The 23,150-nt window shown below is 28.6% G+C and overlaps 1 protein-coding gene and 1 long non-coding RNA gene across 2 annotated transcripts; one reads left to right on the top strand and one right to left on the bottom strand.

The window, feature by feature from the left end:
* Positions 1 to 1,547: 1,547 nt before the first annotated feature.
* Positions 1,548 to 2,077, bottom strand: LOC125369904. The gene is made up of 2 exons (XR_007215587.1): positions 1,999 to 2,077; positions 1,548 to 1,920 (listed from the first exon to the last, which is right to left on the bottom strand). It is a non-coding gene; the product is annotated as an uncharacterized LOC125369904 (long non-coding RNA).
* Positions 2,078 to 19,014: 16,937 nt separating this feature from the next.
* Positions 19,015 to 21,489, top strand: LOC8285370 (3-hydroxy-3-methylglutaryl-coenzyme A reductase 1). The gene is made up of 3 exons (XM_002514354.4): positions 19,015 to 20,275; positions 20,385 to 20,731; positions 21,040 to 21,489. The coding sequence occupies exons 1-3, from the start codon at positions 19,111 to 19,113 to the stop codon at positions 21,286 to 21,288; spliced, it is 1,761 nt and encodes a 586-aa protein (XP_002514400.2). The 5' UTR covers positions 19,015 to 19,110; the 3' UTR covers positions 21,289 to 21,489.
* Positions 21,490 to 23,150: the final 1,661 nt, after the last annotated feature.

The following is a 23,150-nucleotide window of genomic DNA, read 5'->3' as shown; positions in this document are numbered from 1 at the left end:
CCATTTTGGATCAGATAAAGCTTCCTGTACACTGTTAGGAATAGATACAGTAGATAATTGATTTGACAGTGACTTATTTGATTCTGACAGGTTATGATTCGACACATAATGACTCATTAGGTATTTAACTTTACTAGAAATTTCAGGCTCATAACTAAGTTTAGGAATACCTCTGGTGGATCATTCTGGTAATTGTTTTCTCGGTGGATCGGGTTCAAGAATAGGAATATCTTCAGCAGGTGATTGGCATGGTATTTCAGCTTGGGATTCAGGGTCTTCTTCACTTGAGGACTCTTCTTCAATCGATGGAGTTAGATCTTCTTGCTCAATACGTATCCCATAATTTTTTGAGTGATCACCAACACCATTATCAACCACTTCATACTCCTCTTGAAATTGATAATCTAATGTCTGAATTTCTTCCTGTCTCTCCTTCAGAAATTCAGACTCAAAATATATCACATCTTCATAAAAGACTATATCTATGGATATGAACATACGTCGAGTTGGAGGATGATAACACCTGTACCCCTTTTTATTTATTGCATATCCAAGAAACACACATCTTATTGCTCGAGGAGCAAGCTTATGGCGGTGATGTTTATAAATATGTACAAATGCTACACAGCCAAAGACACGAGGAGGTAAGTTTGATGTTGATAGAGCAGCTGTAGTATCATTAAGAACTTGAAAAGGTGTCTGAAAATCAAGAGTCCGTGAAGGACTTCGGTTAATTAAATATGCAGCAGAAGAAAGAGCTTCTCCCCAATATGATAATGGCATTTTTGCATGAAGTAATGAGGCACGAACAACTTCTAGTAAATGCCTATTCTGCCTTTCAGCTACCCCATTTTGTTGGAGTGTATAAACACATGTACTTTGATTGACAATTCCATTTTCTTCCAAATAATGTTTCAATTCAGAGTTATGGTATTCACCACCATTATCGTTGCGAAGCACTTGAATATGTGCATTATATTGAGTCTTAACATGTGTGTGAAATTTCTGAAACAATGCACTCACATCACTCTTAGATTTCATTAAGCACACCCAAGTCATCCTTGTGCAATCATCGATAAAAGTAACAAACCAATGAGATCCCCCCAAAGTTGAAATTTTAGATGGACCCAAACATCAGAATGAACAATCATAAAAGGTAAATGACCTCTATTAAAACTTGATGAAAAAGAACTTCGATGACTCTTGGTAAGTTCACAAACATCACAACAAAAAATAGAAACATCAATGTTGTTAAACAAACCAGGAAATAATTTTTTTAGGTAGCCAAAAGAAGCATGCCTAGTCGTCTATGTTGTAACCAGATGTCTGCTTCATTCTTTTCCTTCTTTGGACCATCCATTGCAAACGCATGATGCAACTTGGAAGAAGTATTCGATTACATATCTAAGTAGTACAAATTCCCTCACCTAATACAACAACCAATCGTCTGCTTCGTTTGGATATCCTTAAATCAACAGAAATTGGACCAAAAAATAACAACACAAGACAAAGCTGATATTATTTGGGAAACAGATAAAAGGCTGTAATTTAATGATGGAACAATTAAAACTGAGTCTAAATTTAAAAAATTGGTGGCAGTAATAGATCCCTCTCCAATAATTGGAACCTCATTACCATTTGCTATCGAAATAGATTTTTGTAAGGATGGTCTAAGTTTCTTAACCTGTCCAGAATCAAAGGTCATATGATTTGAAGCACTAGAATCAATTATCCATGTACTATCACAAACAGATGTAGAAATATTAAACACCTTACCTTCCTTGCTTGTGGTTGCTACTAATGTTGAAGTTGATTCAATATTGTCCACACTTGTTTTGGTTTCAGCAACAGCGGAAATTAGGGAATTCTTAGCTTTCCTTCTTTGTGATCCTCGATTCTGATCCCACCAATCTGGATAGCCTACAAGCTCAAAGCAACGATATTTGATGTGGCCTAACTTATCACAATGAGTACATTCTTTTGTGGACTTTCCAATACCAATAGATGTCTTTTACTTGTTGCGAATCACCATAGCAGCAGCATCGGAGTCTCCATAGTCTCCTTTTAATGTTACACGACGGTTCTCCTCTCGTCGAATCAGGGCATAACTTTCTTCTAGGCCTGAAGTAGACTCCTGACATAGGATTTCTCCGCGAACCTGCTCAAAGTGATCATCCAGTCCAGCTAAAAATATGTGCACCCGTAGTCGTTCAATAGATTTTTGGTATGCAACCACATCATCAGGATCCTTCATGACCACTTTGTCTCTGTGATCCAATTCCTGAAAAATTGCAGTTAGTTCTCTATAATATTCAAAGAGAGATCTTCTATTCTGTTTGGCTGCAAAGGCTTTCTGGTTTAAGGCGAAGAGCTGCAACTCGTCACTGCCATTATAGAAAGCTTTTGATAAAGCAGTTCAGATTTCATGGGCAGTGGATAAGCGTAAATATCGCTTCATGATCTCTGGACTCATAGACATTAGCAGCCATCTCTTCACCTTTTGGTTTTCAGCATACCACTTTTCATACCCATCCTCTGATTCAACAGGTGGTTTTGTTTTTCCCCGAATATAGGAAAGCTTTTCTCTTTCAGTAATATGCATTTTCATTAGTTGAGATCATACGTCATAATTCGATTCTGTAAGCGTAATTCCTGCATTGAATGCTCCTTCAGATTGAATGATAATAGGTTTCGATCCAGATGGTTCACCATCTCTACCACTTATGTTGTTTTAAGTGTTTCAAAGCCTTTTTTTTTGTAAGCTCTAATACTAACTTGAAAGAAATAACCTAAGAATTAGGTTTTCATTATTGTATTCTGATATTAAAAAGAGATACATCAGCCTTATATTTATACTTATATGTAAGACTTTGATAGAAACTAAATAACAACCTCTTAATAGCTAGACTCTAAATTTAAAAGATAAATACTTATCATATCCTAACAACCCTAACAACTCAAAATCTCAACATTAGATAATAATAATACTTAGGCATATAAGATCTTTTTTTGTAACTAACTTAGACGTATTATGACTTTTTATTATTTTATGTTGTTGTTATATTTACTACTTTCTATTATCTGTGAACATGCTTCTTATGAATGTTTTTTTAAATAAACCAGTACTGTTTGTAATATTCAAAAAAATGAAATAATTCAGATGGCAGACAAACGCTCTCGTAAGAGTCCTTTAGCTTAGGACTAGGGCGACTCCTCCTTGTCCACTAGCTTCGATTAGAAGCATATTTGTTTATACTTTACTTTATAATATTTTTTATAGTACATTATTTTTACTATATATTTTTGTATATAATTATTTATATTTTACAATTTTATAATTTTAATTTATGTTTCTTCTATTAATATTAATATTATATGCTAATTAATTTTTTTAAAAAAATAAAAAAAATACACTTAGCGACAGATTAACAACAACTATTAAATAAATATTTTTCATATAAAAAAATTTACCGACAGATTAGCGATGATTATTAAATAAATATATTTTAAATAGAAAAATTTAGTGATTGACATTTATTATTTTAAAAATAAAGATAACAATGTTTAGCGACAGCTTACCAACGGCTATTTAGTGAGGGGTTCTTTTCTCAACAGTTCATTGACGGACTGTATTCGTCGGTAAAGTGAGATATGACGCCTAATTGGCTACACCATCAGTAACAAAAACCTTATGCTATTGTGACGACATTTGAAGCTGCCATATTTACCGACAGGTACTGAAGATGTTGTGTCACAAGTAATAATGCATTTTTTAGCAATGACAATGGTCTGTCACTAGGCCATCATTAAATCACTTTACTGACACATTTTTCACTTTTATCCGTCGCTAAGCACAATTATTTTGTAGTGTCTCATGTATGCTTATTATCTACTCTAAATCTAGCATTTGCTAGATTACTAACTCAAATAATTCGATTAAGAGTATAATTTTCAGAATATGCTATTAAGACAATTCTTCTTGATAATGCTAGTGAATTTACATATAAGGCTTTTAATGATTATTGTATATCAATTAGAATTATTGTTGAATATCTAATAGCTTATGTTCATACTCAAAATGGTCTAGCAAAATCTTTTACTAAATGCCTCCAATTAATAGCTAAACCATTGTTTATGAAAATAAACCTCCAATAATTGCTTAAGGACATGTGATTTTACATACAACAACTACTATTTACATCAGGCCAACTAGTTATCATAAATCTTCACTGTTATAATTGGTTTCTAGCTATGAGCCAAATATTTTGCTAAAAGATTCCAATTCAAGGGCTTTCCTTAACTCAATCAAGAGAGAAAAGACTATCAGTTTTAAAAGAAGTAAAAAAAAAAGAGAGGAAGGCAGCATATCAGTTTTTCCTTTATACTACTTGGATCTGTTTTTATGCTATTAGTCATTCTCTTGATTCTTCTCCAAACAGGAACCACTGATTTTGAGAACTTTTCAATTAACTCCTCACATTGCATATAAATGGGACCTCAGAGGAGATTAGGAGTATACATTGGATATGAATCTCCATCTATAATTAAATATCTTGAGCCATTAATTGAGGATATCTTTACCATGAGATTTAATGATTATCATATTTAATGAGGTTTTATTTCCTAAGTTGGGGCAATTAGAGAAACAAATTATTCAAAAAGAGCCATCATTAAATCATCTTGATTGTTATTTAAAACAACATGAATTAGAAGTTTAAAAGATCATTTATTTGCAAAGTATAGCAAACTAGTTGCCAAATGTATTTTGTGATCCAAAAAGAGTTATTAAATCTAGTATACCAGCTAAAAATGCTCTAGTTAGAATTGATGTTCCAGTAGGACAATATATTAATACTATAGTAACTGAGTCCATGACACGCCAGAAGCATGGTACGCCACCTGATTCCAAGGTTAAAAATCTAAGAAAGAAAATGGAATAAAATAAACAAAATAACAATTCCAAAATTGATGTTCGTGAAAAGCCTATAGCATAAGCCATAGATTAACAAGTAACCCTAGAAGAGGTTTAAGTGCCTGAAGATTATGAAAACAACGAGATATCAATTAACTATGTCACTTCATGTAAGAAATGGGACTGATGTGGAACTGTTGTCAATAATAAATTGCATATACAGTAGCAATTGATATTGCAAAAGAAAGTGAGCACATTATACCTAAGTCTGTTAATGAATATTGACAAAGAAATGATTGGCCTAAATGGAAAGATGCAATCCAGACAAAATTAAACTCATTAAAAAAAGGCCAAGTCTTTGGGCCTATTATTTTAACACTTGACAATATTAAGCTAGTAGGTTATAAATAGATTTTTTTTTTTTTGCATAAATACAACGAGAAAAATGAAATTGTGAGATACAAAGCACAACTTATAGTATAAGAATTCTCCCAAAGACCTAGCATTGATTATGAAGAAACTTATTCTTAGTTGTGAATGCAATTACATTTAGATTTTTAATTTGCCTGACAAGTTTAGAAGGACTTTGTATGCATCTTATGGGCGTTGTTATAAATTATTTACATAGACTACTTGATAATGATATTTATATGAAAGTTTCTAAAAAATTAAAAATTTCTGAAGCATATAGCTCAAAACCTCTAGAAATGTATTTAATTAAGCTACAAAATTTACTTGTATGGATTAAAAGAATTTGGACGAATATAGTATAACCGACTTAGTGAATATCTTTTGAAGGAAGGATATACTAATAATTCAATTTTTCCATGTATTTTCATTAAGAAAACAAATTTTGGTTTTGCTATAATTGAAATTATGTTAATGATTTAAACATTATTAGGACTCCTGCAGAATTGACAGAAACAGTAACTTATCTAAGAAAATGAATTTGAAATGAAAGATTTAGGATAAACAAAATTTTGTCTCAGCCTAAAGATTGAATATTTATCTGGAGGGATTTTTTTTCATAGTAAACTTATATTGAAAAGATATTAAAATATTTTAATATGGATAAATATCATCCAATAAGTTCTCTCATGATTGTTAGACACCTGGATATAAAATATGACCATTTTCATCCTCAAGAAGATGATGAAAAAGTACTCCTCAAGAAGATGATGAAAAAGTACTTAGTCCAGAAGTACTATATCTTAGTGCTATTGGAGCATTGATGTATCTTGTTAATTGTACAAGACCTGATATAACATTTGTTGTGAGTTTACCAACAAGATATAGTTCCTCACCAACTCGAAGATATTGGAATGATGTGAAGCAAGTATACCATTATTTATGTAGCACATTAGATATGAATTTATTTTATCTACAAGACTCAAAGTCAGAATTAATTGGATATGCAAATGTTGGATATTTATCTGATCTACATAAAGTTCGATCACAAATGGGTTACTTGTTTACATATAATAACCTTGGCATTCTACTAAGCAAACTCTAACTGTTAGATTATCTAATCATGCTGAAATATTGGCAATTCACGAGGCTAGTAAAGAATGGATATAATTGAGATTTTTATGATTCGAGATGTTAAGGAAACATGTGATCTCCCATTTGATAAAGAAAGTCCAACAGTGCTATCTGAAGATAATGTTGTTTGTATTGCACAACTCAAAGAGGGATACATTGAAGGAGATAGAACCAAGCACTAAAGTTCTTTTCTACATATAAGCTTCAGAAGTAAGGAGTTTTAGATGTTCATCAAATTCGATCTATTGATAATTTGGCATATTTATTTACAAAAGTTCTCTCTACAACAACATTTGAAAAGTTGGTGAATAAAATAAGCATGCGCTAACTAAGAGATTTGTTATAAGCCATGTTTTTATTGAGGGGATACACTATACTCTTTTCTTCTTAGCTTAGATTTTCTTTCATTGGATTTGCCTAGCAATATTTTTAATGAGACAATATTTTGGCATAAGTTTATATGTGAATAATGTACTCTTTTTCTTTCACTAAAACTTTTTCCTAGAGGGTTTTTCGTAGTAAAATTTTAATGAGGCATATATTCATTGTAATAGACATTCAAGAGGGAATGTTATGATAATAATGAAGTGTTTCAGTAATATTGGATATGTTTCATTATCTCTATAGATAGATTTTCTTATGTAAATATGACTCTATCTTTCTAACTATTCATGCTTATAAATATGTGTTACAATTAATGGAATGATACAATATATTTTTACTTTATTTGTTAATTATTATTCATATATATATATATATATATATATATTTATTTATTTATTTAGTTTCTCTAATCTATAAAAAAATATGTTTTTTATGAAAGCATCTATAAAACGTACGTTAAAAGTTGACTTTAACACAATATGCATTTATCTTTGTCAAAGTCCAATATAACCAAACATTCCTTAGAAAAACATCTAACTTAGAGGTAAAGCTTTACGAAAAAGCCAGGAAGATAGACTTTGTTGTTTCATTTCATAATTAGTTTATTTATTTTGATATTGGTTGAATCTAAATTTATATTAATAAATAAATCATATATTTCATTAATTTTTATCATTTTTATTTAATTAATTTGGTCTTATATTTTATAAATACTGTTATATTATAAAAGGGATTTACTTTAAATTTCAAGGGCTAGCGAAATTATCAAATTATTATGTTGTATTAGGAAAATATTTTTAAAACCTCTATATTGGTTACTAATAAAAACATAAATAATTTAATCACTAATTTAAACAACTAATTTTTTAATTATTTTTATATTGAATAGTCTGATAATAGAATTCACATTTCACTCATTCATTATAAAACACTTGCAGGGATATTGTCAACTTTGATATCCCAGTTTGATATTTCGTGATTCCACTAAAATCAAATTTGCTAGAAAATGGACCCACATGCAAACAATGACACCTTAACACCATCTATATAAAATATAATAAGATAAAGGTCTTTATCAAATTTCTTATACTATAGTTTATTTATTGCTATTCATGTGTTTATTTATTTAAAGAAAATGTACATTTAAACATCTCATTTTATAATTTAATAGACATCTTATTTTATTTTTTTATAATATTTAAATACTTTTAATTTGTAGTTTCATTCAATACATCCAAGTGTACCATTAATAAGTGATTGAATATTATTCAAAGATAATATACATGTGTCTATTAAGTTAAATCGAAAATCAAAAGTGTTTAAGAGATTATAAAAATAAAATTCATATATTTATTAAATTAAATCAAAAGTTAAGGTATCAAAGTGATTAATACTAAATTTCATATAGTTAATATTATGTTTGGTTAAAATTAATGAGGTTTGTAAATTTAAAGTTTATGTCCTTTAGAATTCCAATCAAATTTGTGTAGAATTAGTTATAGCTAAACTAGATCTTAATAAAATATATAAAATATTCAAATGAACTCCATATTAGTAAGTCAATATATATTCCAAAACATCAAAATATTTCTTTCAATTGAATATATTCTAAATTTTATCTCTTTTAAATGAGTTCCATATTAGTAAGGCGATACTTCCTCTTTTATATTTTTTACTAATATAAAATATAATTTTAATGGATTCAACTAAACATAGCATACATTATACTTTTACTTAATTTTAATCCATATAACAAAAGAGAAATAACTGTAACTCAAAGTCAAGTTTCATTATGCTTTGAGTTTGTGTAAAATTGCTCCTAAATTCTTATAAAAAGAAAGGGTTTTAAATTTAAGTTTATTTTTATCATTTACAAATAATTGCTGAAATTAAAAAAAAAAACATTTTAATATGTTTTATGCCACCACAATCCCAAACTGAGTTCTAAAGAGGTTGCATAATTAAAAAATCATATTGTTTGGCAGAGATATAAATTGAAATGGCTCCACCTATAATTACTTAATTAGATGTAAGAATAAGCTTTGTTTAAGTCTTAAATTGACCCATAAACATAACCTTAGGCACCATACCATTATCCTAGTGGCCACCAATTAATCATAATTAACAATAAATAATTGACCCATGCCCGCAACTTTAGGCACCATACCAATATCAAGTATACAAGAGTTAACAAAATATTATTGTCATAATAATAATAATAATTATTATTATTATTACACCCGAACGACATGCGTGCTAGCCTCAAACAATATCATCTACACCTGCTTTCTAACAATTTAATTAATTTTCTTTTTTGGAATATTTTAGTATGAAAGGATTTCAAGGATCTTATATCTTTTATACTTTCCCTCGTTGAATTATTCATATTATTTAATTTAATGTAATTGTTTTTTATTTAATTAGTTAACAAGTTTAATTGCAATTATATTTATCTTATATGAAAAATAATGTACATCCATATGTACATCTTTTGTGTGGTTGTCATAATATAGAATAATATTTTTTATTTGTAAATATATGTTATATTATCTGTCCTAAGTGGTTATGATAAAATAAAATTATGCATGTGTATCTTTTACATTTATTTTATAGATAAAAGGTCAAATAGCCTCCTAAATTAGTAACTCAGTACTAAATATATCTAATTTAAACTATTTTAAATTATTTAAATAAAATAAAATCTAAATAAATATTTATTTCTAATATTCAAAATAAAATTTAAATTTAAATTTTTAAAAATTTTATATATTAGATTTTTTAATGTTTTATTGAAAAAATTAAAATTAATAATTATTGCTTCTATTTCACTATTATCCTCAATTTTGTTAAATCATCATTAACACTGTTGCCATCAATTTTATTAGTTTTATTTAGCCTTTAAACATAAATTATGGATCTATTTATTAAAATAACTGAAATTAAATTTATTTGACTATGAATTGTAAGTACGTGGGAGTATTTGATCCTTTGTCCTTTATTTTATTTGTATATGAACGTGTTATTATCATAATTTGAGATTCATTATAAATAAATAGTTTGCACAAATCTTGTTGAGATTGCACAGAAAGGGTCATAGGAAGCCAGAAATATATATTCTTTTTTCTTCTGATTTTCTTAATAAATAAATTAAAAAAAATGATATTTAAACTTGAGATTCTATTCAAATTGAGATATATGTACACCATCAAATTAAGCCTGCGAAAATAAAAATATATTTTTTCTTTTTTATTAGCTTACAATTACAATTACAATTTTAAAATCGAAAACCATTTAAGAATTTCAGATCTTTTGATATTCAGACTATTGTTCGATGGTTACATATGATTATATTTATTTATTAAGAATTTGACAAATGCATTATATGCTAATATTATATTTATTATTTCATTATTAAGATAAAAGATATTTCATTTAACAAACAAAATAAATTATATGGGGGAGGGTGAATTTAATCTCACCAATAATACGAATGTCTTCCCTAAGGAATAATAGAAATTTGAAGATGTCTTTGTGAAGGTTGCATGTCAAGATAGGAAGGTATAATTTCATTAAAAGAGAGTTAAGTGATCAAGAGGGTACTATGTTATTGACTTTAAGAGCAACTTGAGATAATTTTATATTGAGGATTAGAAAATCAATTTTTGCATTGAAATCGTATTTAGCATAGAAGTATGCTATCTTATAAATAATCAAACCTTAATTCTCTAAAATAAAATAAAATAAAAATATTATTCTTGCGTAACGTGGTACGAATCAGCAAAACCGAATCAAAATTGAAATCCGTTTGATTTTTAAAATATCCAAAATAAGTGGTATAAATAAATATAAATTCTTTTTTTTTTTTTTGGCTATTTTAACATGGTTGTAGAATATTTACAAAGAACAGGCGAGGGTTGCTTTGAAAGAAGTTGTGAGTTTAAAGAACCAAAAACAACCCCAAGCTAAGGGCACTATTCTTCATCTTCATATTTCGTTTACGATTTTATTTAGAATATGTTTGCACCATATTTTTACAGTCTATTAAATTAAGTCAATTGCTTTAAGCAGTTGTGTGGTGGTTATGGAGAGCACAAGATACAACAAAGGCCAATCAAATATCATCAACAAACAACCAAATACACAGACAAAATTCAAGAAACCAAACTCTTTGTATTTACTTTATAAATTAAACTTCTTCTTTTTTTTTTTTATTTCAAACTCCTCAAACAATATTATTATAACAATTTACAGTCATTTTACAGCTATTTTATAGAGCATCAAATAAATTGTGATTAAAAAAATTTAAAATTCATAATTACTTGAGAAAGAAATTAGAGCATATTTAATTTACGACGGTTCATGCACTATGTAGCCCAAACGAAATTTATATCATACAGAATATAAGAGATATGTTTTAGTAAAAAAGTTTTCTTAAAAGATTATACTTTTAAAGTATATTTTGAAAGTATAAAAGATGTTTTGTCTTTTAACTATATGTTTATATTGCATATCTTTTTAAAAGTAAAAAAATTAATCAATTCATGCATTTTATTTTTATGGGGAGTTATGATTGAAATTTATTTTAAACTAAGGATCACAAAAAAGTTGTTCTTATAGAATTTGTGTTTTTACTTAAAATTTATTTCCAGTAAAATCAGAAATTTAGTAGTTAGAATGCATCGATTTTCAATATGTTTTTCCATCTTGTAGATAGACTTCACCAAGAATATTTAAAAATACAGAATCACTTGGATAAATACTATTTAATCCTAGTAATTAATGATCAGCATGCTAACACTTGAGGTCTAATTCAAGTGTCGGGATCATTTATTCTTGGAAGTGAAAGGTCTTGAGTTTGAGTCATTTCTTTTATATTAGGCTGAGTTTTTATCTCTATGGTAAGTGTAAGGGGATGACTAACTCATGTTGTGTAGTTTATGACTTGTTGATCCTAAAATGAATAAAAAATAATAATAATAATCAACGAGCTATATTTTAAAGAGTACTTTAGAAATCTATATATATTAAAGTAATATTTTAACATTGTTTTTTCTCTTCTACATGACATATTATATAAATTCTAAGTTATATTTTTTTTAATTCTTAGAGAATTAATCATTTTAATATTTTTTTACTATTTTATATAAAGTATTATATTACAACTTTAATACGTTAATTATGATATATAATTATTTCACTTTTCTTTACTTTTTTTAATTCTTTTTTATAATTTTGACATGACATATTATATGAATCCTAAGCTATTTTTCTTAATTCTTAGTGAATTAATCATTTTAATATTTTTTTACTATTTTATATAAAATATTATATTATAACTTTAACACTTTAATTATGATATATAATTATTTCACATTTATCTACTTTTTTAGTTTTTTTATAATTTTCACATGGCATATTATATGAATCATAAAGTATTTTTCTTAATTCTTAGTGAATTAATCATTCTAATATTTTTTTAACTATTTTATATAAAGTATTATATTACAACTTTAACACCTTAATTATGATAGAAAATTATTTTACTTTCCTCCACCTTTTTGAATTCTTTTTCATAACTTCCACTTTAAGTAATTTTTTTTAAGGATTGTATTGGAACATAAAATAACTTAACTATAAATCTTAATTATATTATAATCCCTTTTTTATAATTTTAATTTTTGATTAATTTTTCTATAAGATGGCAACTGCAAATCGCCACAACATTGGCAGGCCATATTTGCATCATCAGATTTATATAGATGTTAAGCAACCTACTACTGTATATGATATGGAAGGAGGCCCGGGGGTAATTCTCCAATAGTTAATTAGTGTAGGGATATATTGGACTAACACCAAAGACAATTATGAGTAGATATAGAGGCTATAAGAGATATAGTATTGTATGGTCATGGCTTGAGATACGGACAAATAGGTCAACCAAAGTTTCATATACTATATTCTTTTGTTGTTAATGTTGATAATCTTTACCCTATAAAATATAAAGTTTCTGATTTCACCATTTTCTTGAGTGGTCATTCTGCTTTAGAGCACATTACTAAATTTACTATTCAAGGTGGTGAATTAGCCAATTTAACTTCTTTTTTTTCAATTTTAAGTTGAGACTTTTTTTTAATCATTTAACAGGATCAACCTTTGCTTGGTATTGCTATTTTGCCAAGAAAGTCCATATGCACATGGCAGGAGATAGAGAATCATATCCATACCAAATTCTTTAGGGCTAGACTAAAACAGATTAATGGTAAATAGCTGGAGAATTATTATCCCACCATGTGGGGAAATGATTGAGAAACAAGAAATGAAAGTTTAGGGCCAATGAAGTGGCCATGAATAATTGATAGGATTTATGTGTTTTATGTATTTCTTTTTATGTTTTTATGTTATATATGTTTGTTAGAATATTGTTTTATTTTATGTGAGGCCAAATATATGGCTAGTACAATATTTTTTTCTTGAAAAGAAAGTTTGGTTTCAGTAAAAGTAGGCCTTATGACCACTTTTGAAGCTTGAGTAATTTGTATTGTTTTTGTTTCTAATTTCTAGCAAATACCATATGGCCAAAAACACAAATTCTTAAAGTAAAATGCAGATAAATGCAAATAAATACATGGTTGTATGGTGCAAAATGGCTAAAGTGAGTAGTGTGTAAAGTGTTGAGTGGAGTGGCTACGATGCATGCTTGCATGAGTTATGATATGGTTGTGGTGCATGAGTGAGATATTGTAAAGTGGTATGATGTATGTAGGCTTTATAGCCATATTTTATTTAATCATCGAAGCTAACCATATCAAATCTAACTACACAAAAAGCATGACCATATTATAAAGTAAAAGTAATAGCCAAACATAGGATGTCAAAGCCACATCACATCTAGAATAAAGTTGGTGCCTAGTGTAGCTCTTCTAGGTGAAGTCATAATAAGAACAACTTATGAGATATGTAATTAGAGGACTTGAGTAAAAGATACATATGCAATAACTACATCAATGGCAAGTTGGCTCGAGTGAAGTACTTGCTGAATCCATGACAACACCTGTACAAAGAAAGAAGTATAAATTAGAAGGTGCACATTCCTATCCTTTATCTTTTATAAATTTATAACCTATAAATTTATAGCCTATGGAGTATATCAACAGTTAATGAAATGGAACAGAATCATGCGTTGAAGTATTGCATAAAATTGGCATAATCATGGATATATGTGAAGTGTAGAAATTAGATATATAACATTTAATGGCTCACATATGTTTCAAGATAAAGATATAAGTAAACTAAGGTTATATATCATTTTAACTATTTTTAGTTAAAAGATGGTAAGTATAATATGAGGAACTTCTTAGAGGTAATGAAAGATATATTCACTTGAATTGATGAGTGACACGAGTAGCATCTAAAAGCTTACATATGAATACTCTTACTCATAAAATCAAGATTGTAAAAGTAGAATAAATTGAAGCCAAGAGATTTCTAAAATTGTATTGAGATTGAATAAATTTGAGGCTCTAGAGGGCCTCAAATCATTTTAAATTTTTTATTTTGAGGCTCCGAAAAGCCTTGATTTATTTTCAATTTTAAGAATCTAGAGAGCCTCGAATTCATTTTAAATTTTGAGACTAGAGAGCCTTGATTTTATTTTTAATTTTGAGGATCGAGAGGGCCTCGAATTTATTTTAAATTTTGAGGCGTAGAGAGTTTGAATTCATTTTCAATTTTGAGGCTCTAGAGGATCTCAAATTCATTTTAATTTTGAGCTCCAGAGAGCCTTGAATTTATTTTAAATTTTAAGGATCCAGAGGGCCTCAAATTCATTTTCAATTTTGAGATCAAGAGAGCCTCAATATTAAAATTGCTAAAAATCAAGGCTTATTTCTCACACATATATATTTCTATGAAGGCTTAATTCTACATTCTAAGGGACATGCATATATCTTCCAAAGTTTACAATTTAAAATTTAGGGGTAATGCTAAAAATTTGGTTTGCTAAACAAAGACATAAATTTTTTATTTTTGTTACATCATTCAAAATACAATTCACCAAATCAATTCATAAATATTTTTTAAAATTAAAATAACATACCACAAAAATCATACACTATCAAATTCAATAATTGAACCCACAATATATAAAAATAAATAATATTTTAAAAAAATAAAAGTGAATACCTTTCTTTCTCCTTTTTCTCTGATATAACAAAAAAAAAAATTGCTCTATTGATTAGGAAAAAAATTCCTAAAATATTTTTGATATTTTTTGGTAAAGTAGATCTTATGCTAGAAAAGGGAAAACTTGGTGTCTGTGTTTTTGAAATTTAGAGGTGAAAGAGGAAGAGATTTTGATAATGGTTTGAGTAGCTAAAGAGCTGGTGGTATGTTTAGAGCTTGTTGGTACCAATGAAAAAGTTATTGTTGCTATTGTAGATGTAAAGGTCGTCTAAGAGAGACAACGTTGTAGGTGGGTTTTCGAGCTTATCAGCGATAGAGGCACAATTGGGTGATGTTGACGCCCATGGTGAAGAAAGATTGGATGTTGTTCTTTGTTGTTTTGGTGTTGAGAATGGATTTTGATAGTGAAGTGTGAGGGTAGAATGGGTGGAAGAAGAAAGAAAACTTTGGACTTAAAATTTCTATACCTAATTCTAATGTGGTTTTCATCCATGGCAAGAGAGAAAAAAGAATTTTTTTCTTTTCTTCTTAGGCTTAAGAAATGTTATATATATATATATATATATATAAGCCTTTGGCTTTTAGCTAGGTTGTTGTATACATACAAAGAGGGCATTTGTTTACACTATAATTTTTAAAAAAATTTAATAAAAATAATTATTTTAATTATTTTTAATTAAAGTGGTGGATAACGATTATTTAAATAGTAATTGGTTTCTTGACACGCAAGAAAAGAGATTCAAATGGAAATTGTTTGAAACTTCTTCAGTGACAGTTATGAAATTTTAACTTTATAGTACGCATACACGTGTTATATGGACAGTTAGTTTCAAGCTACAGTTTTATTCTTGGTGGGAATTACAGAAATACACAGGAAATAAAAGTAAGAAAGAAGCAAGAGGATAAGGACAACCAAAACAACGCAGACAATTTCAAGCAACAATTTCTTTTTTTATATTTCCTTTATGCAATCAAGCTTTCTTTGTATTTTGAAACTCTCAAGCAATATTATTTTAGCACCTTTTTTTTATATTCAAGTTTACATTCATTTATAGCCATTTAGTAGAGCATTCAAATAAATTGTGGCTGAAAGGCATTTAAAAAATCACAACATTTGGTTAGAAGTCATAAGTGCAAAATCCAAACACGGTTCGTGTACCACACGCACATGGCACGCCCGCAATCCAAATCGGAGTCAACAAGTTTAATTTCTAAGTAAAGAATTCAGTTAATTAAAAATTAATTTTTAGATTAGATTTTCTATAATTTAATAAATTATAAAACAACATAAAATATTTATATTTTTTTTATATAAAGTAAGAAAAATATTATTGAAATATATACTTAAAATATATAAAATATTAAATTAACAAAAAATTAAAAAATAAATGAAATAATCTAATATTAAATCAAGTTATAACATAATAGTTTAATTTGATTCGATTTATATTATTAAAATATTTAGTTTATTTAATTTTATGAGATATTCCTATTTATTTAATTTTATATAGATGTTATGAATTTAGAAAAGATTAAAGAGTTCAAACTATAGAAAATTATTAAATTATGTAAAAGAGAAAATAATTTTTTTTAGTGAATAAATTTATCGTTATAAAAAATCAATAAGTACTTAAAAACTAACATGTTTATATATCCAATAAAAGACTCAATATAATATATATGTATATATATATATATATATAATTAGTTAGTTAGTTATATGGTCAATTAATTTTCTTAGTATTTTTATTAAATCTTTATAATATATTAATATTATTCAATTTTAATTTTAGATTTTTATTAATATTAAAATTAAACTGCCACTGGGGCAGACAATTATCTTAGTTGTACTAAACTAGCTTCAACACAATATCTTCAAAAAGAATAATAAAATGTTAACTCTTAAATATTCAATACCAAATAACTTTCTTAAAAAAACCAAAGGACAAGTGTCAAGGACATTAATTTTGTTTCTTTTTTTTTTTTCCTAAAGCATTGAAAAGGGGATTTTAAGAAAATTGTTGTTTTCTCTCTTTGATAAAGAATGCTGTCTTCTTTTTAATACTTTCTTTTGGGCAATTTTTGGTAAAAAGAAGAGAAGAAGTTACATTTCTTCATAACCTAAAATGAATATGAGATTATTTAAAAGTGGCATATTTTCTTGAGGGAGCTAATAAGAAAACTATATTATTATCCAATTATTATATGTTATGACTAATTTATAGTGCAAATTAAACTTTCTTAAACTAAAATATATTATCAAAATTCGTAGTATCAAATTTTATTAAACTAAAATGAAAATTAGATAGAGCTTCTAGCCATTTCTCCTCTCTCTTTATTATTTCTTAATTTAATTTTTTATTTGTTGTAGATAACTTTATATTGAGGGGATCTCTTTTCAATTTATTTACTTTTAATTATATTTATTTTTGTTTTGATAATTGATCAAATGTATTCTTATTTTTTTAATGAATAAAGATTCGTAAATTTCTACTAAAAAGAGTAATGTACTAAACAAGGACAGATTTAATAAAAGTTTATGTAACTACATAAGAAATAGACAAAAGGGGAAATAATTACTAAATAAGAAGAACTTTGACTAACAAAACGGGAAAATGGGATTGTAATTTTTGACCATAAGTTACATTGAAAATAAATATGAATTGTTTTGGAATAAAAATAATTGAAAATTTATTATATTGACGGATGCAGCCCTATGCAATTTATCATCTAAAACAATTTAATCCTTATGTTTTTAGTCCTTCAAATAAATTTATTAAGAATTCTATGTTTTTGTCATTTAATCATGAAAATTCAAATGTACATCAAATTTAATTTGATAATATTTTAATATTGTTACAAGATTATAATCCCTAACATTATACAATTTATTTATATTTTAGTCACTAAATTCATGTGTTCATAACCCTTGCTCATCACCATTACTAGGGTTTGAGTGTGGATTTGAGAGAATTTCTAGAGAAAAGAAGGATATATATATATATATATATATATTGTTATTATTATTATTATTTGATATGTATTAATCTTCAATGCATTCTCTTACAATCAATTTGCATAATTGCGTTGTTATAAGTTGTCATTTTTCTAATTATTATTATTTTAATGTTTTTAGGTTTATTTATATATTTTAAAGAAAAGTTTTAAAGAAAGGATGATAAAAAATAGGTAGCGGTGGATGAAACATAAGGAAGTTAATAAGACTGGACGATGTAGTTTTAATATTTTTATTATTTATAAGGGATTGAAGCCAGATAACTAATATTTGCAAAAGAGAGAAAAAATTGTGGCAAAGATAAAAATTTGTATTTTTCTTTAATAACATTTAAATTATATATTTTGAAAAGTAGTTATAGATTTTATTTTTAAAATTTTAATAAAATTAAGTTAAAAAATAATACTTTATATATATATATTATGTAATAAAATTTATAATTAAAATATAATCATTGTAGAAATTGAAACGAGATTTGACGACATTATTCATTTTGATAGATTGTAAATTTAGATATATTATCACACTATATTTATAAATAAAATTAATTGTATAATAATATTTAATATTATTTAAATATTAAATTATATTAATTAATTTATTTAATATTATCAATTATTTATAATTAGAAATTAATAAATAATTATAATAATCAGTAAATAATAATATATAATACTATATAATTAATTTTGTGAACGGATAACCATAACATTTAACAATTTTTCTGCAGATGCGATAGTAATTTCCATAGAATTTGGAACCGAAACGGATATTGTCGAGACGGATTGGATTTTGTAAATGCTAAAAGGGTCAAGAAAGAAGAAGACAATAAAGGAATCGAAGGGTTTGTTTGACTGTATAATTAAAATTGAAATTGTAATAAAAAAGAAAATGAAAAATATGTATCACGTGCTTCGCTCGTAATTTCCTCCATGCGCGTGACTTCAACAACCCCCCCTCTCTCTCTTCTTATTCTTCTTATATATAATATCAATCAAACAGCACACATTACCCAGGCACAAACACCCATCTAACATTCCATTTCTCTCATCCACCGTCGCATCGCCGCCCTAAAATGGAGGCTAGCCGACGACCCACCAACGCCACAGCAAAAGCCGTCCAGCCTCTTAAAGTAAAAATGGTGGATGATGAGACTTGCGCCCCAAAATCCTCCGATGCATTACCCGTCTCTCTATATATAACAAATGCTATCTGCTTCACCTTGTTCTTCTCGGTTGTTTATTTTCTCCTCAGCCGTTGGCGTGAGAAAATTCGGACCTCCACCCCTCTTCACGTTGTTACTCTCTCCGAAATCGCCGCCATTTTCGGGTTCATAGCTTCTTTTATATACCTGCTTGGTTTTTTTGGGTTTGACTTTGTGCAGTCCTTAATTCTACGTCCACCTACTGATGATGATGTCTGGGAGGTTGAAGACGCTCTTCTTAAAGATGATTCTCGCAGGTTTTCATGTGGGCAAGCACTCGATTGTTCTCTTTCATCGCCACCACAGCCACCAAAGCCTAAGGTGGTGGAGGAAATCCCCACCGCCATTTCCTCAACCACTTTTGATTTGGGCGAAGAAGATGAAGAGATCATCAGGTCTGTTGTGGATGGGAAAACTCCCTCGTACTCTCTGGAGTCAAAATTGGGGGATTGCAAGCGAGCAGCTGCAATCAGGCGTCTGGCCTTAGAGAGGATAACTGGAAAGTCCCTGTCTGGATTGCCACTAGAGGGATTTGATTACAATTCTATATTGGGGCAATGCTGCGAGATACCCATTGGGTATGTACAGATTCCTGTGGGAATTGCTGGGCCTTTGTTGCTTGATGGAAAGGAATACTCAGTTCCCATGGCTACAACTGAAGGGTGTTTGGTTGCAAGTACTAATAGAGGCTGCAAAGCTATTCACTTATCTGGTGGTGCAACGAGTGTGCTTTTGAGAGATGGAATGACAAGGGCTCCTGTTGTCAGGTTTGGGACAGCTAAGAGAGCTGCCCAGTTGAAGCTGTATTTGGAAGATCCTTCCAATTTTGATGTTATTTCCTCTGCTTTTAATAAATCAAGCAGATTCGGTAGGCTTCAAAACATTAAGTGTGCTATTGCTGGCAAAAATCTTTATTTGAGATTCTGTTGCAGCACTGGTGATGCTATGGGCATGAATATGGTATCCAAAGGTGTCCAGAATGTACTGGATTTCTTACAGAATCATTTCCCAGACATGGATGTTATTGGCATCTCTGGTAATATTATATCTTTCTGAAAACAAATTGTTGGCGGGTCTTTCTTTCCTTTTCTTTTCTTTATTTTGTTAAATTGATGATACTGAATTTGTTGACAACTTAATCACAGGTAACTTCTGTTCTGATAAGAAGCCAGCTGCTGTTAACTGGATCGAAGGAAGGGGTAAATCAGTAGTATGCGAGGCGATCATTAAGGGTAATATGGTGAAGAAGGTATTGAAGACAAGCGTTGAGGCATTGGTGGAGCTTAACATGCTCAAGAACCTCACTGGTTCTGCCATGGCAGGAGCTCTAGGTGGGTTCAATGCTCATGCCAGTAATATTGTCACTGCTGTCTACATAGCCACTGGCCAAGATCCTGCACAAAATGTTGAGAGTTCTCACTGTATCACTATGATGGAAGCTGTTAATGATGGGCAGGATCTTCATGTCTCTGTCACTATGCCTTCTATTGAGGTACAAACTTTCCCAATTGTTTGACTTTAATTTTTCTTAAAGAAACAAATGAGAAGTGTGTTGTGTTGGGTGTAAGTAAGGTTTCAGATAAAATTGAGCAGGAATCAATATGTTGTGTAACAGTAGGTGGGTCTTCTTATAATGGAATTGGGCTTAAAAACTCAATTCTCAAATTAAGTCAAACTTGAACAGTTTGTAAGCTGAATTCATGCATGTGCTTCGCAATTTACACACCCACACCCACACCAACTTGGGAGTTGTTTCTGTCAAAGTATGCTAAAGAGTGTAATTTGTTTGAAATTGTGAAGGTTGGTACTGTTGGAGGAGGTACACAGCTTGCCTCACAGTCAGCATGCTTGAACCTGCTTGGGGTGAAGGGTGCCAGCAAAGAGACACCAGGAGCTAACTCAAGGCTTCTGGCCTCTATTGTTGCTGGCTCTGTCCTTGCTGGAGAGCTCTCTCTAATGGCCGCACTTGCCGCTGGACAGCTTGTCAGAAGCCACATGAAGTACAATAGAGCACCAACTCAAAATGATGTTTCCAAGCCGTCTTCCTAAGATGGAATAATACTATAACAAAAGTTTTACATACTTGAACCAACAATTACATTACTGTTTGTATACTTTCTTCAATTTTTATTTTTATTTATACTCCTCTTTCTTGAATCAAATCCTTGTAAGAATTATTCTGCAAATTGTGTAAAACTAGTCCATTGTTTACAATCCTTAGATATATTTACATCCATGAACTTAGTCTGTCTGTCATTTCTATTTAGATTATATTTATAAATTTAGTCTGAGAATCTCAATCTCCTTTCTGTCAATGATGATAAGATATACTATCTTATAAAATAATAAAGCAGAAGAAGACAAAACCATGGGCACTAAGTCATAAAGTGAGCATTGAAAAATTTGCAAGTGGTTGGTTGTTGAATTGTTAATGTTGGGCGCGGTGAAGCAAGTTGACTCGATCATGCACTTAGACTGGATTACATTAAAGAGGTTTCCCCCCTAAATTTTACTGTGGATAGCGATGGCCTCTGTCATTATTAATATTATCTATAATAATCTCATTTTCTTTCTTCCATTTTATAAATGCAAAAAACCTGTCAATGTTTTTAAATTTTTATTATTTTCTTTAGGAGATTTTACTGAAAAACGAAACATAAGATGAAAGTCCAATCTATAACTAGACAAAGGCCAGAATCAAAAACAAAATAGTCCACATTTAGAGTGCCTAAAAAATTTCTATTCCCAAGGAAGTATTGTTACAAAAAGAAAGGTTGATCACTCCTTTTCCTCTTTCTTTTTGTTGCTATTTTAACATTGTCCTTGTGTTGCAAAATTAAGTTTTGAGGCCTTGCGTTTCATACGTTTATCATTTTGACACCATCTATGGAGTTAATCCCTTTACCATAGAAATTGACTGCTTTTAGAGGTGACAATGTACATACCCTGGACCTAAGTGCATCTAGTATTATATACCTCAGATTACTTGCACGTGTGGCCTGTGTGTTTTAAAAGTATATTGAGTTTAATTGACGATTTTTATCCACAATCAAAATAAAAAAAATCATGAGCTCAATACATAATTTATTGCTTCAACCAAAATACACATTTGTCTTATCTAATATTAAAAAATCAACTTTTTTTTTTATTTTTTTATATTTTTATTTTACATACACTCTCCTATTCTTAAAATTATAATCTTTACAATTTTGTTGGCTTTCGATTTTAATCTTTCAAGGTTTAAAATTTCTGCAAATCTCATTATTTTGTAAACATATTCATATTCATTTAAAATAACATTTTAATACAATTACATAAATTCCTTGCAAAAACAGCAGTAAGAATATTAAAGAATCTATTGTTTAAATTTTATGAAACTAAAATTTATAAATGAAAAACTAAATATTTTATATAAATTTTATTTTTGATGAATATATTATTTATTTTGTATGAGAAAATATTCCTTTAAAACATCTTATGTATGCATGATGAACTTCTTGATTATAAGTTATACTTAATGAATTTTTGTTATATATTTGATGAAACTCAAGTGATACGTTGATGAATCTGTTGCTAGTAGATGATGAAATTGTTGAGTATAACTTTATGAAAAATAAGTCTATACTGTAAAACCGTATTATAAATCTAATGAATTTCAAGTGATACTTTAATAAACCTGTTGTTTGTAGATAATGGATCTATTCATTATTAATCCATGAATACTGATTTATTTATATGTATACATGGCATGTTCATTACGTAAAACTGTTATATTCATTTGTTAATGATATAATGTTTATTGTACTATAAAATAAACATATTCTATTTTAAAAATAAATTTATTTTTAAAATATAATGAACCTGTAGTTCATATATTATGAACCTGCGGTGATACTTTAATGGACTTGTTG

The sequence above is a fragment of the Ricinus communis genome, chromosome 4 (genome assembly GCF_019578655.1).
Source record: "Ricinus communis isolate WT05 ecotype wild-type chromosome 4, ASM1957865v1, whole genome shotgun sequence".
In the NCBI taxonomy this organism is placed as follows: Eukaryota; Viridiplantae; Streptophyta; class Magnoliopsida; order Malpighiales; family Euphorbiaceae; genus Ricinus; species Ricinus communis.
Note: the sequence above shows the minus strand (reverse complement) of the source record. Positions and strands in the feature narration are given on the sequence as shown.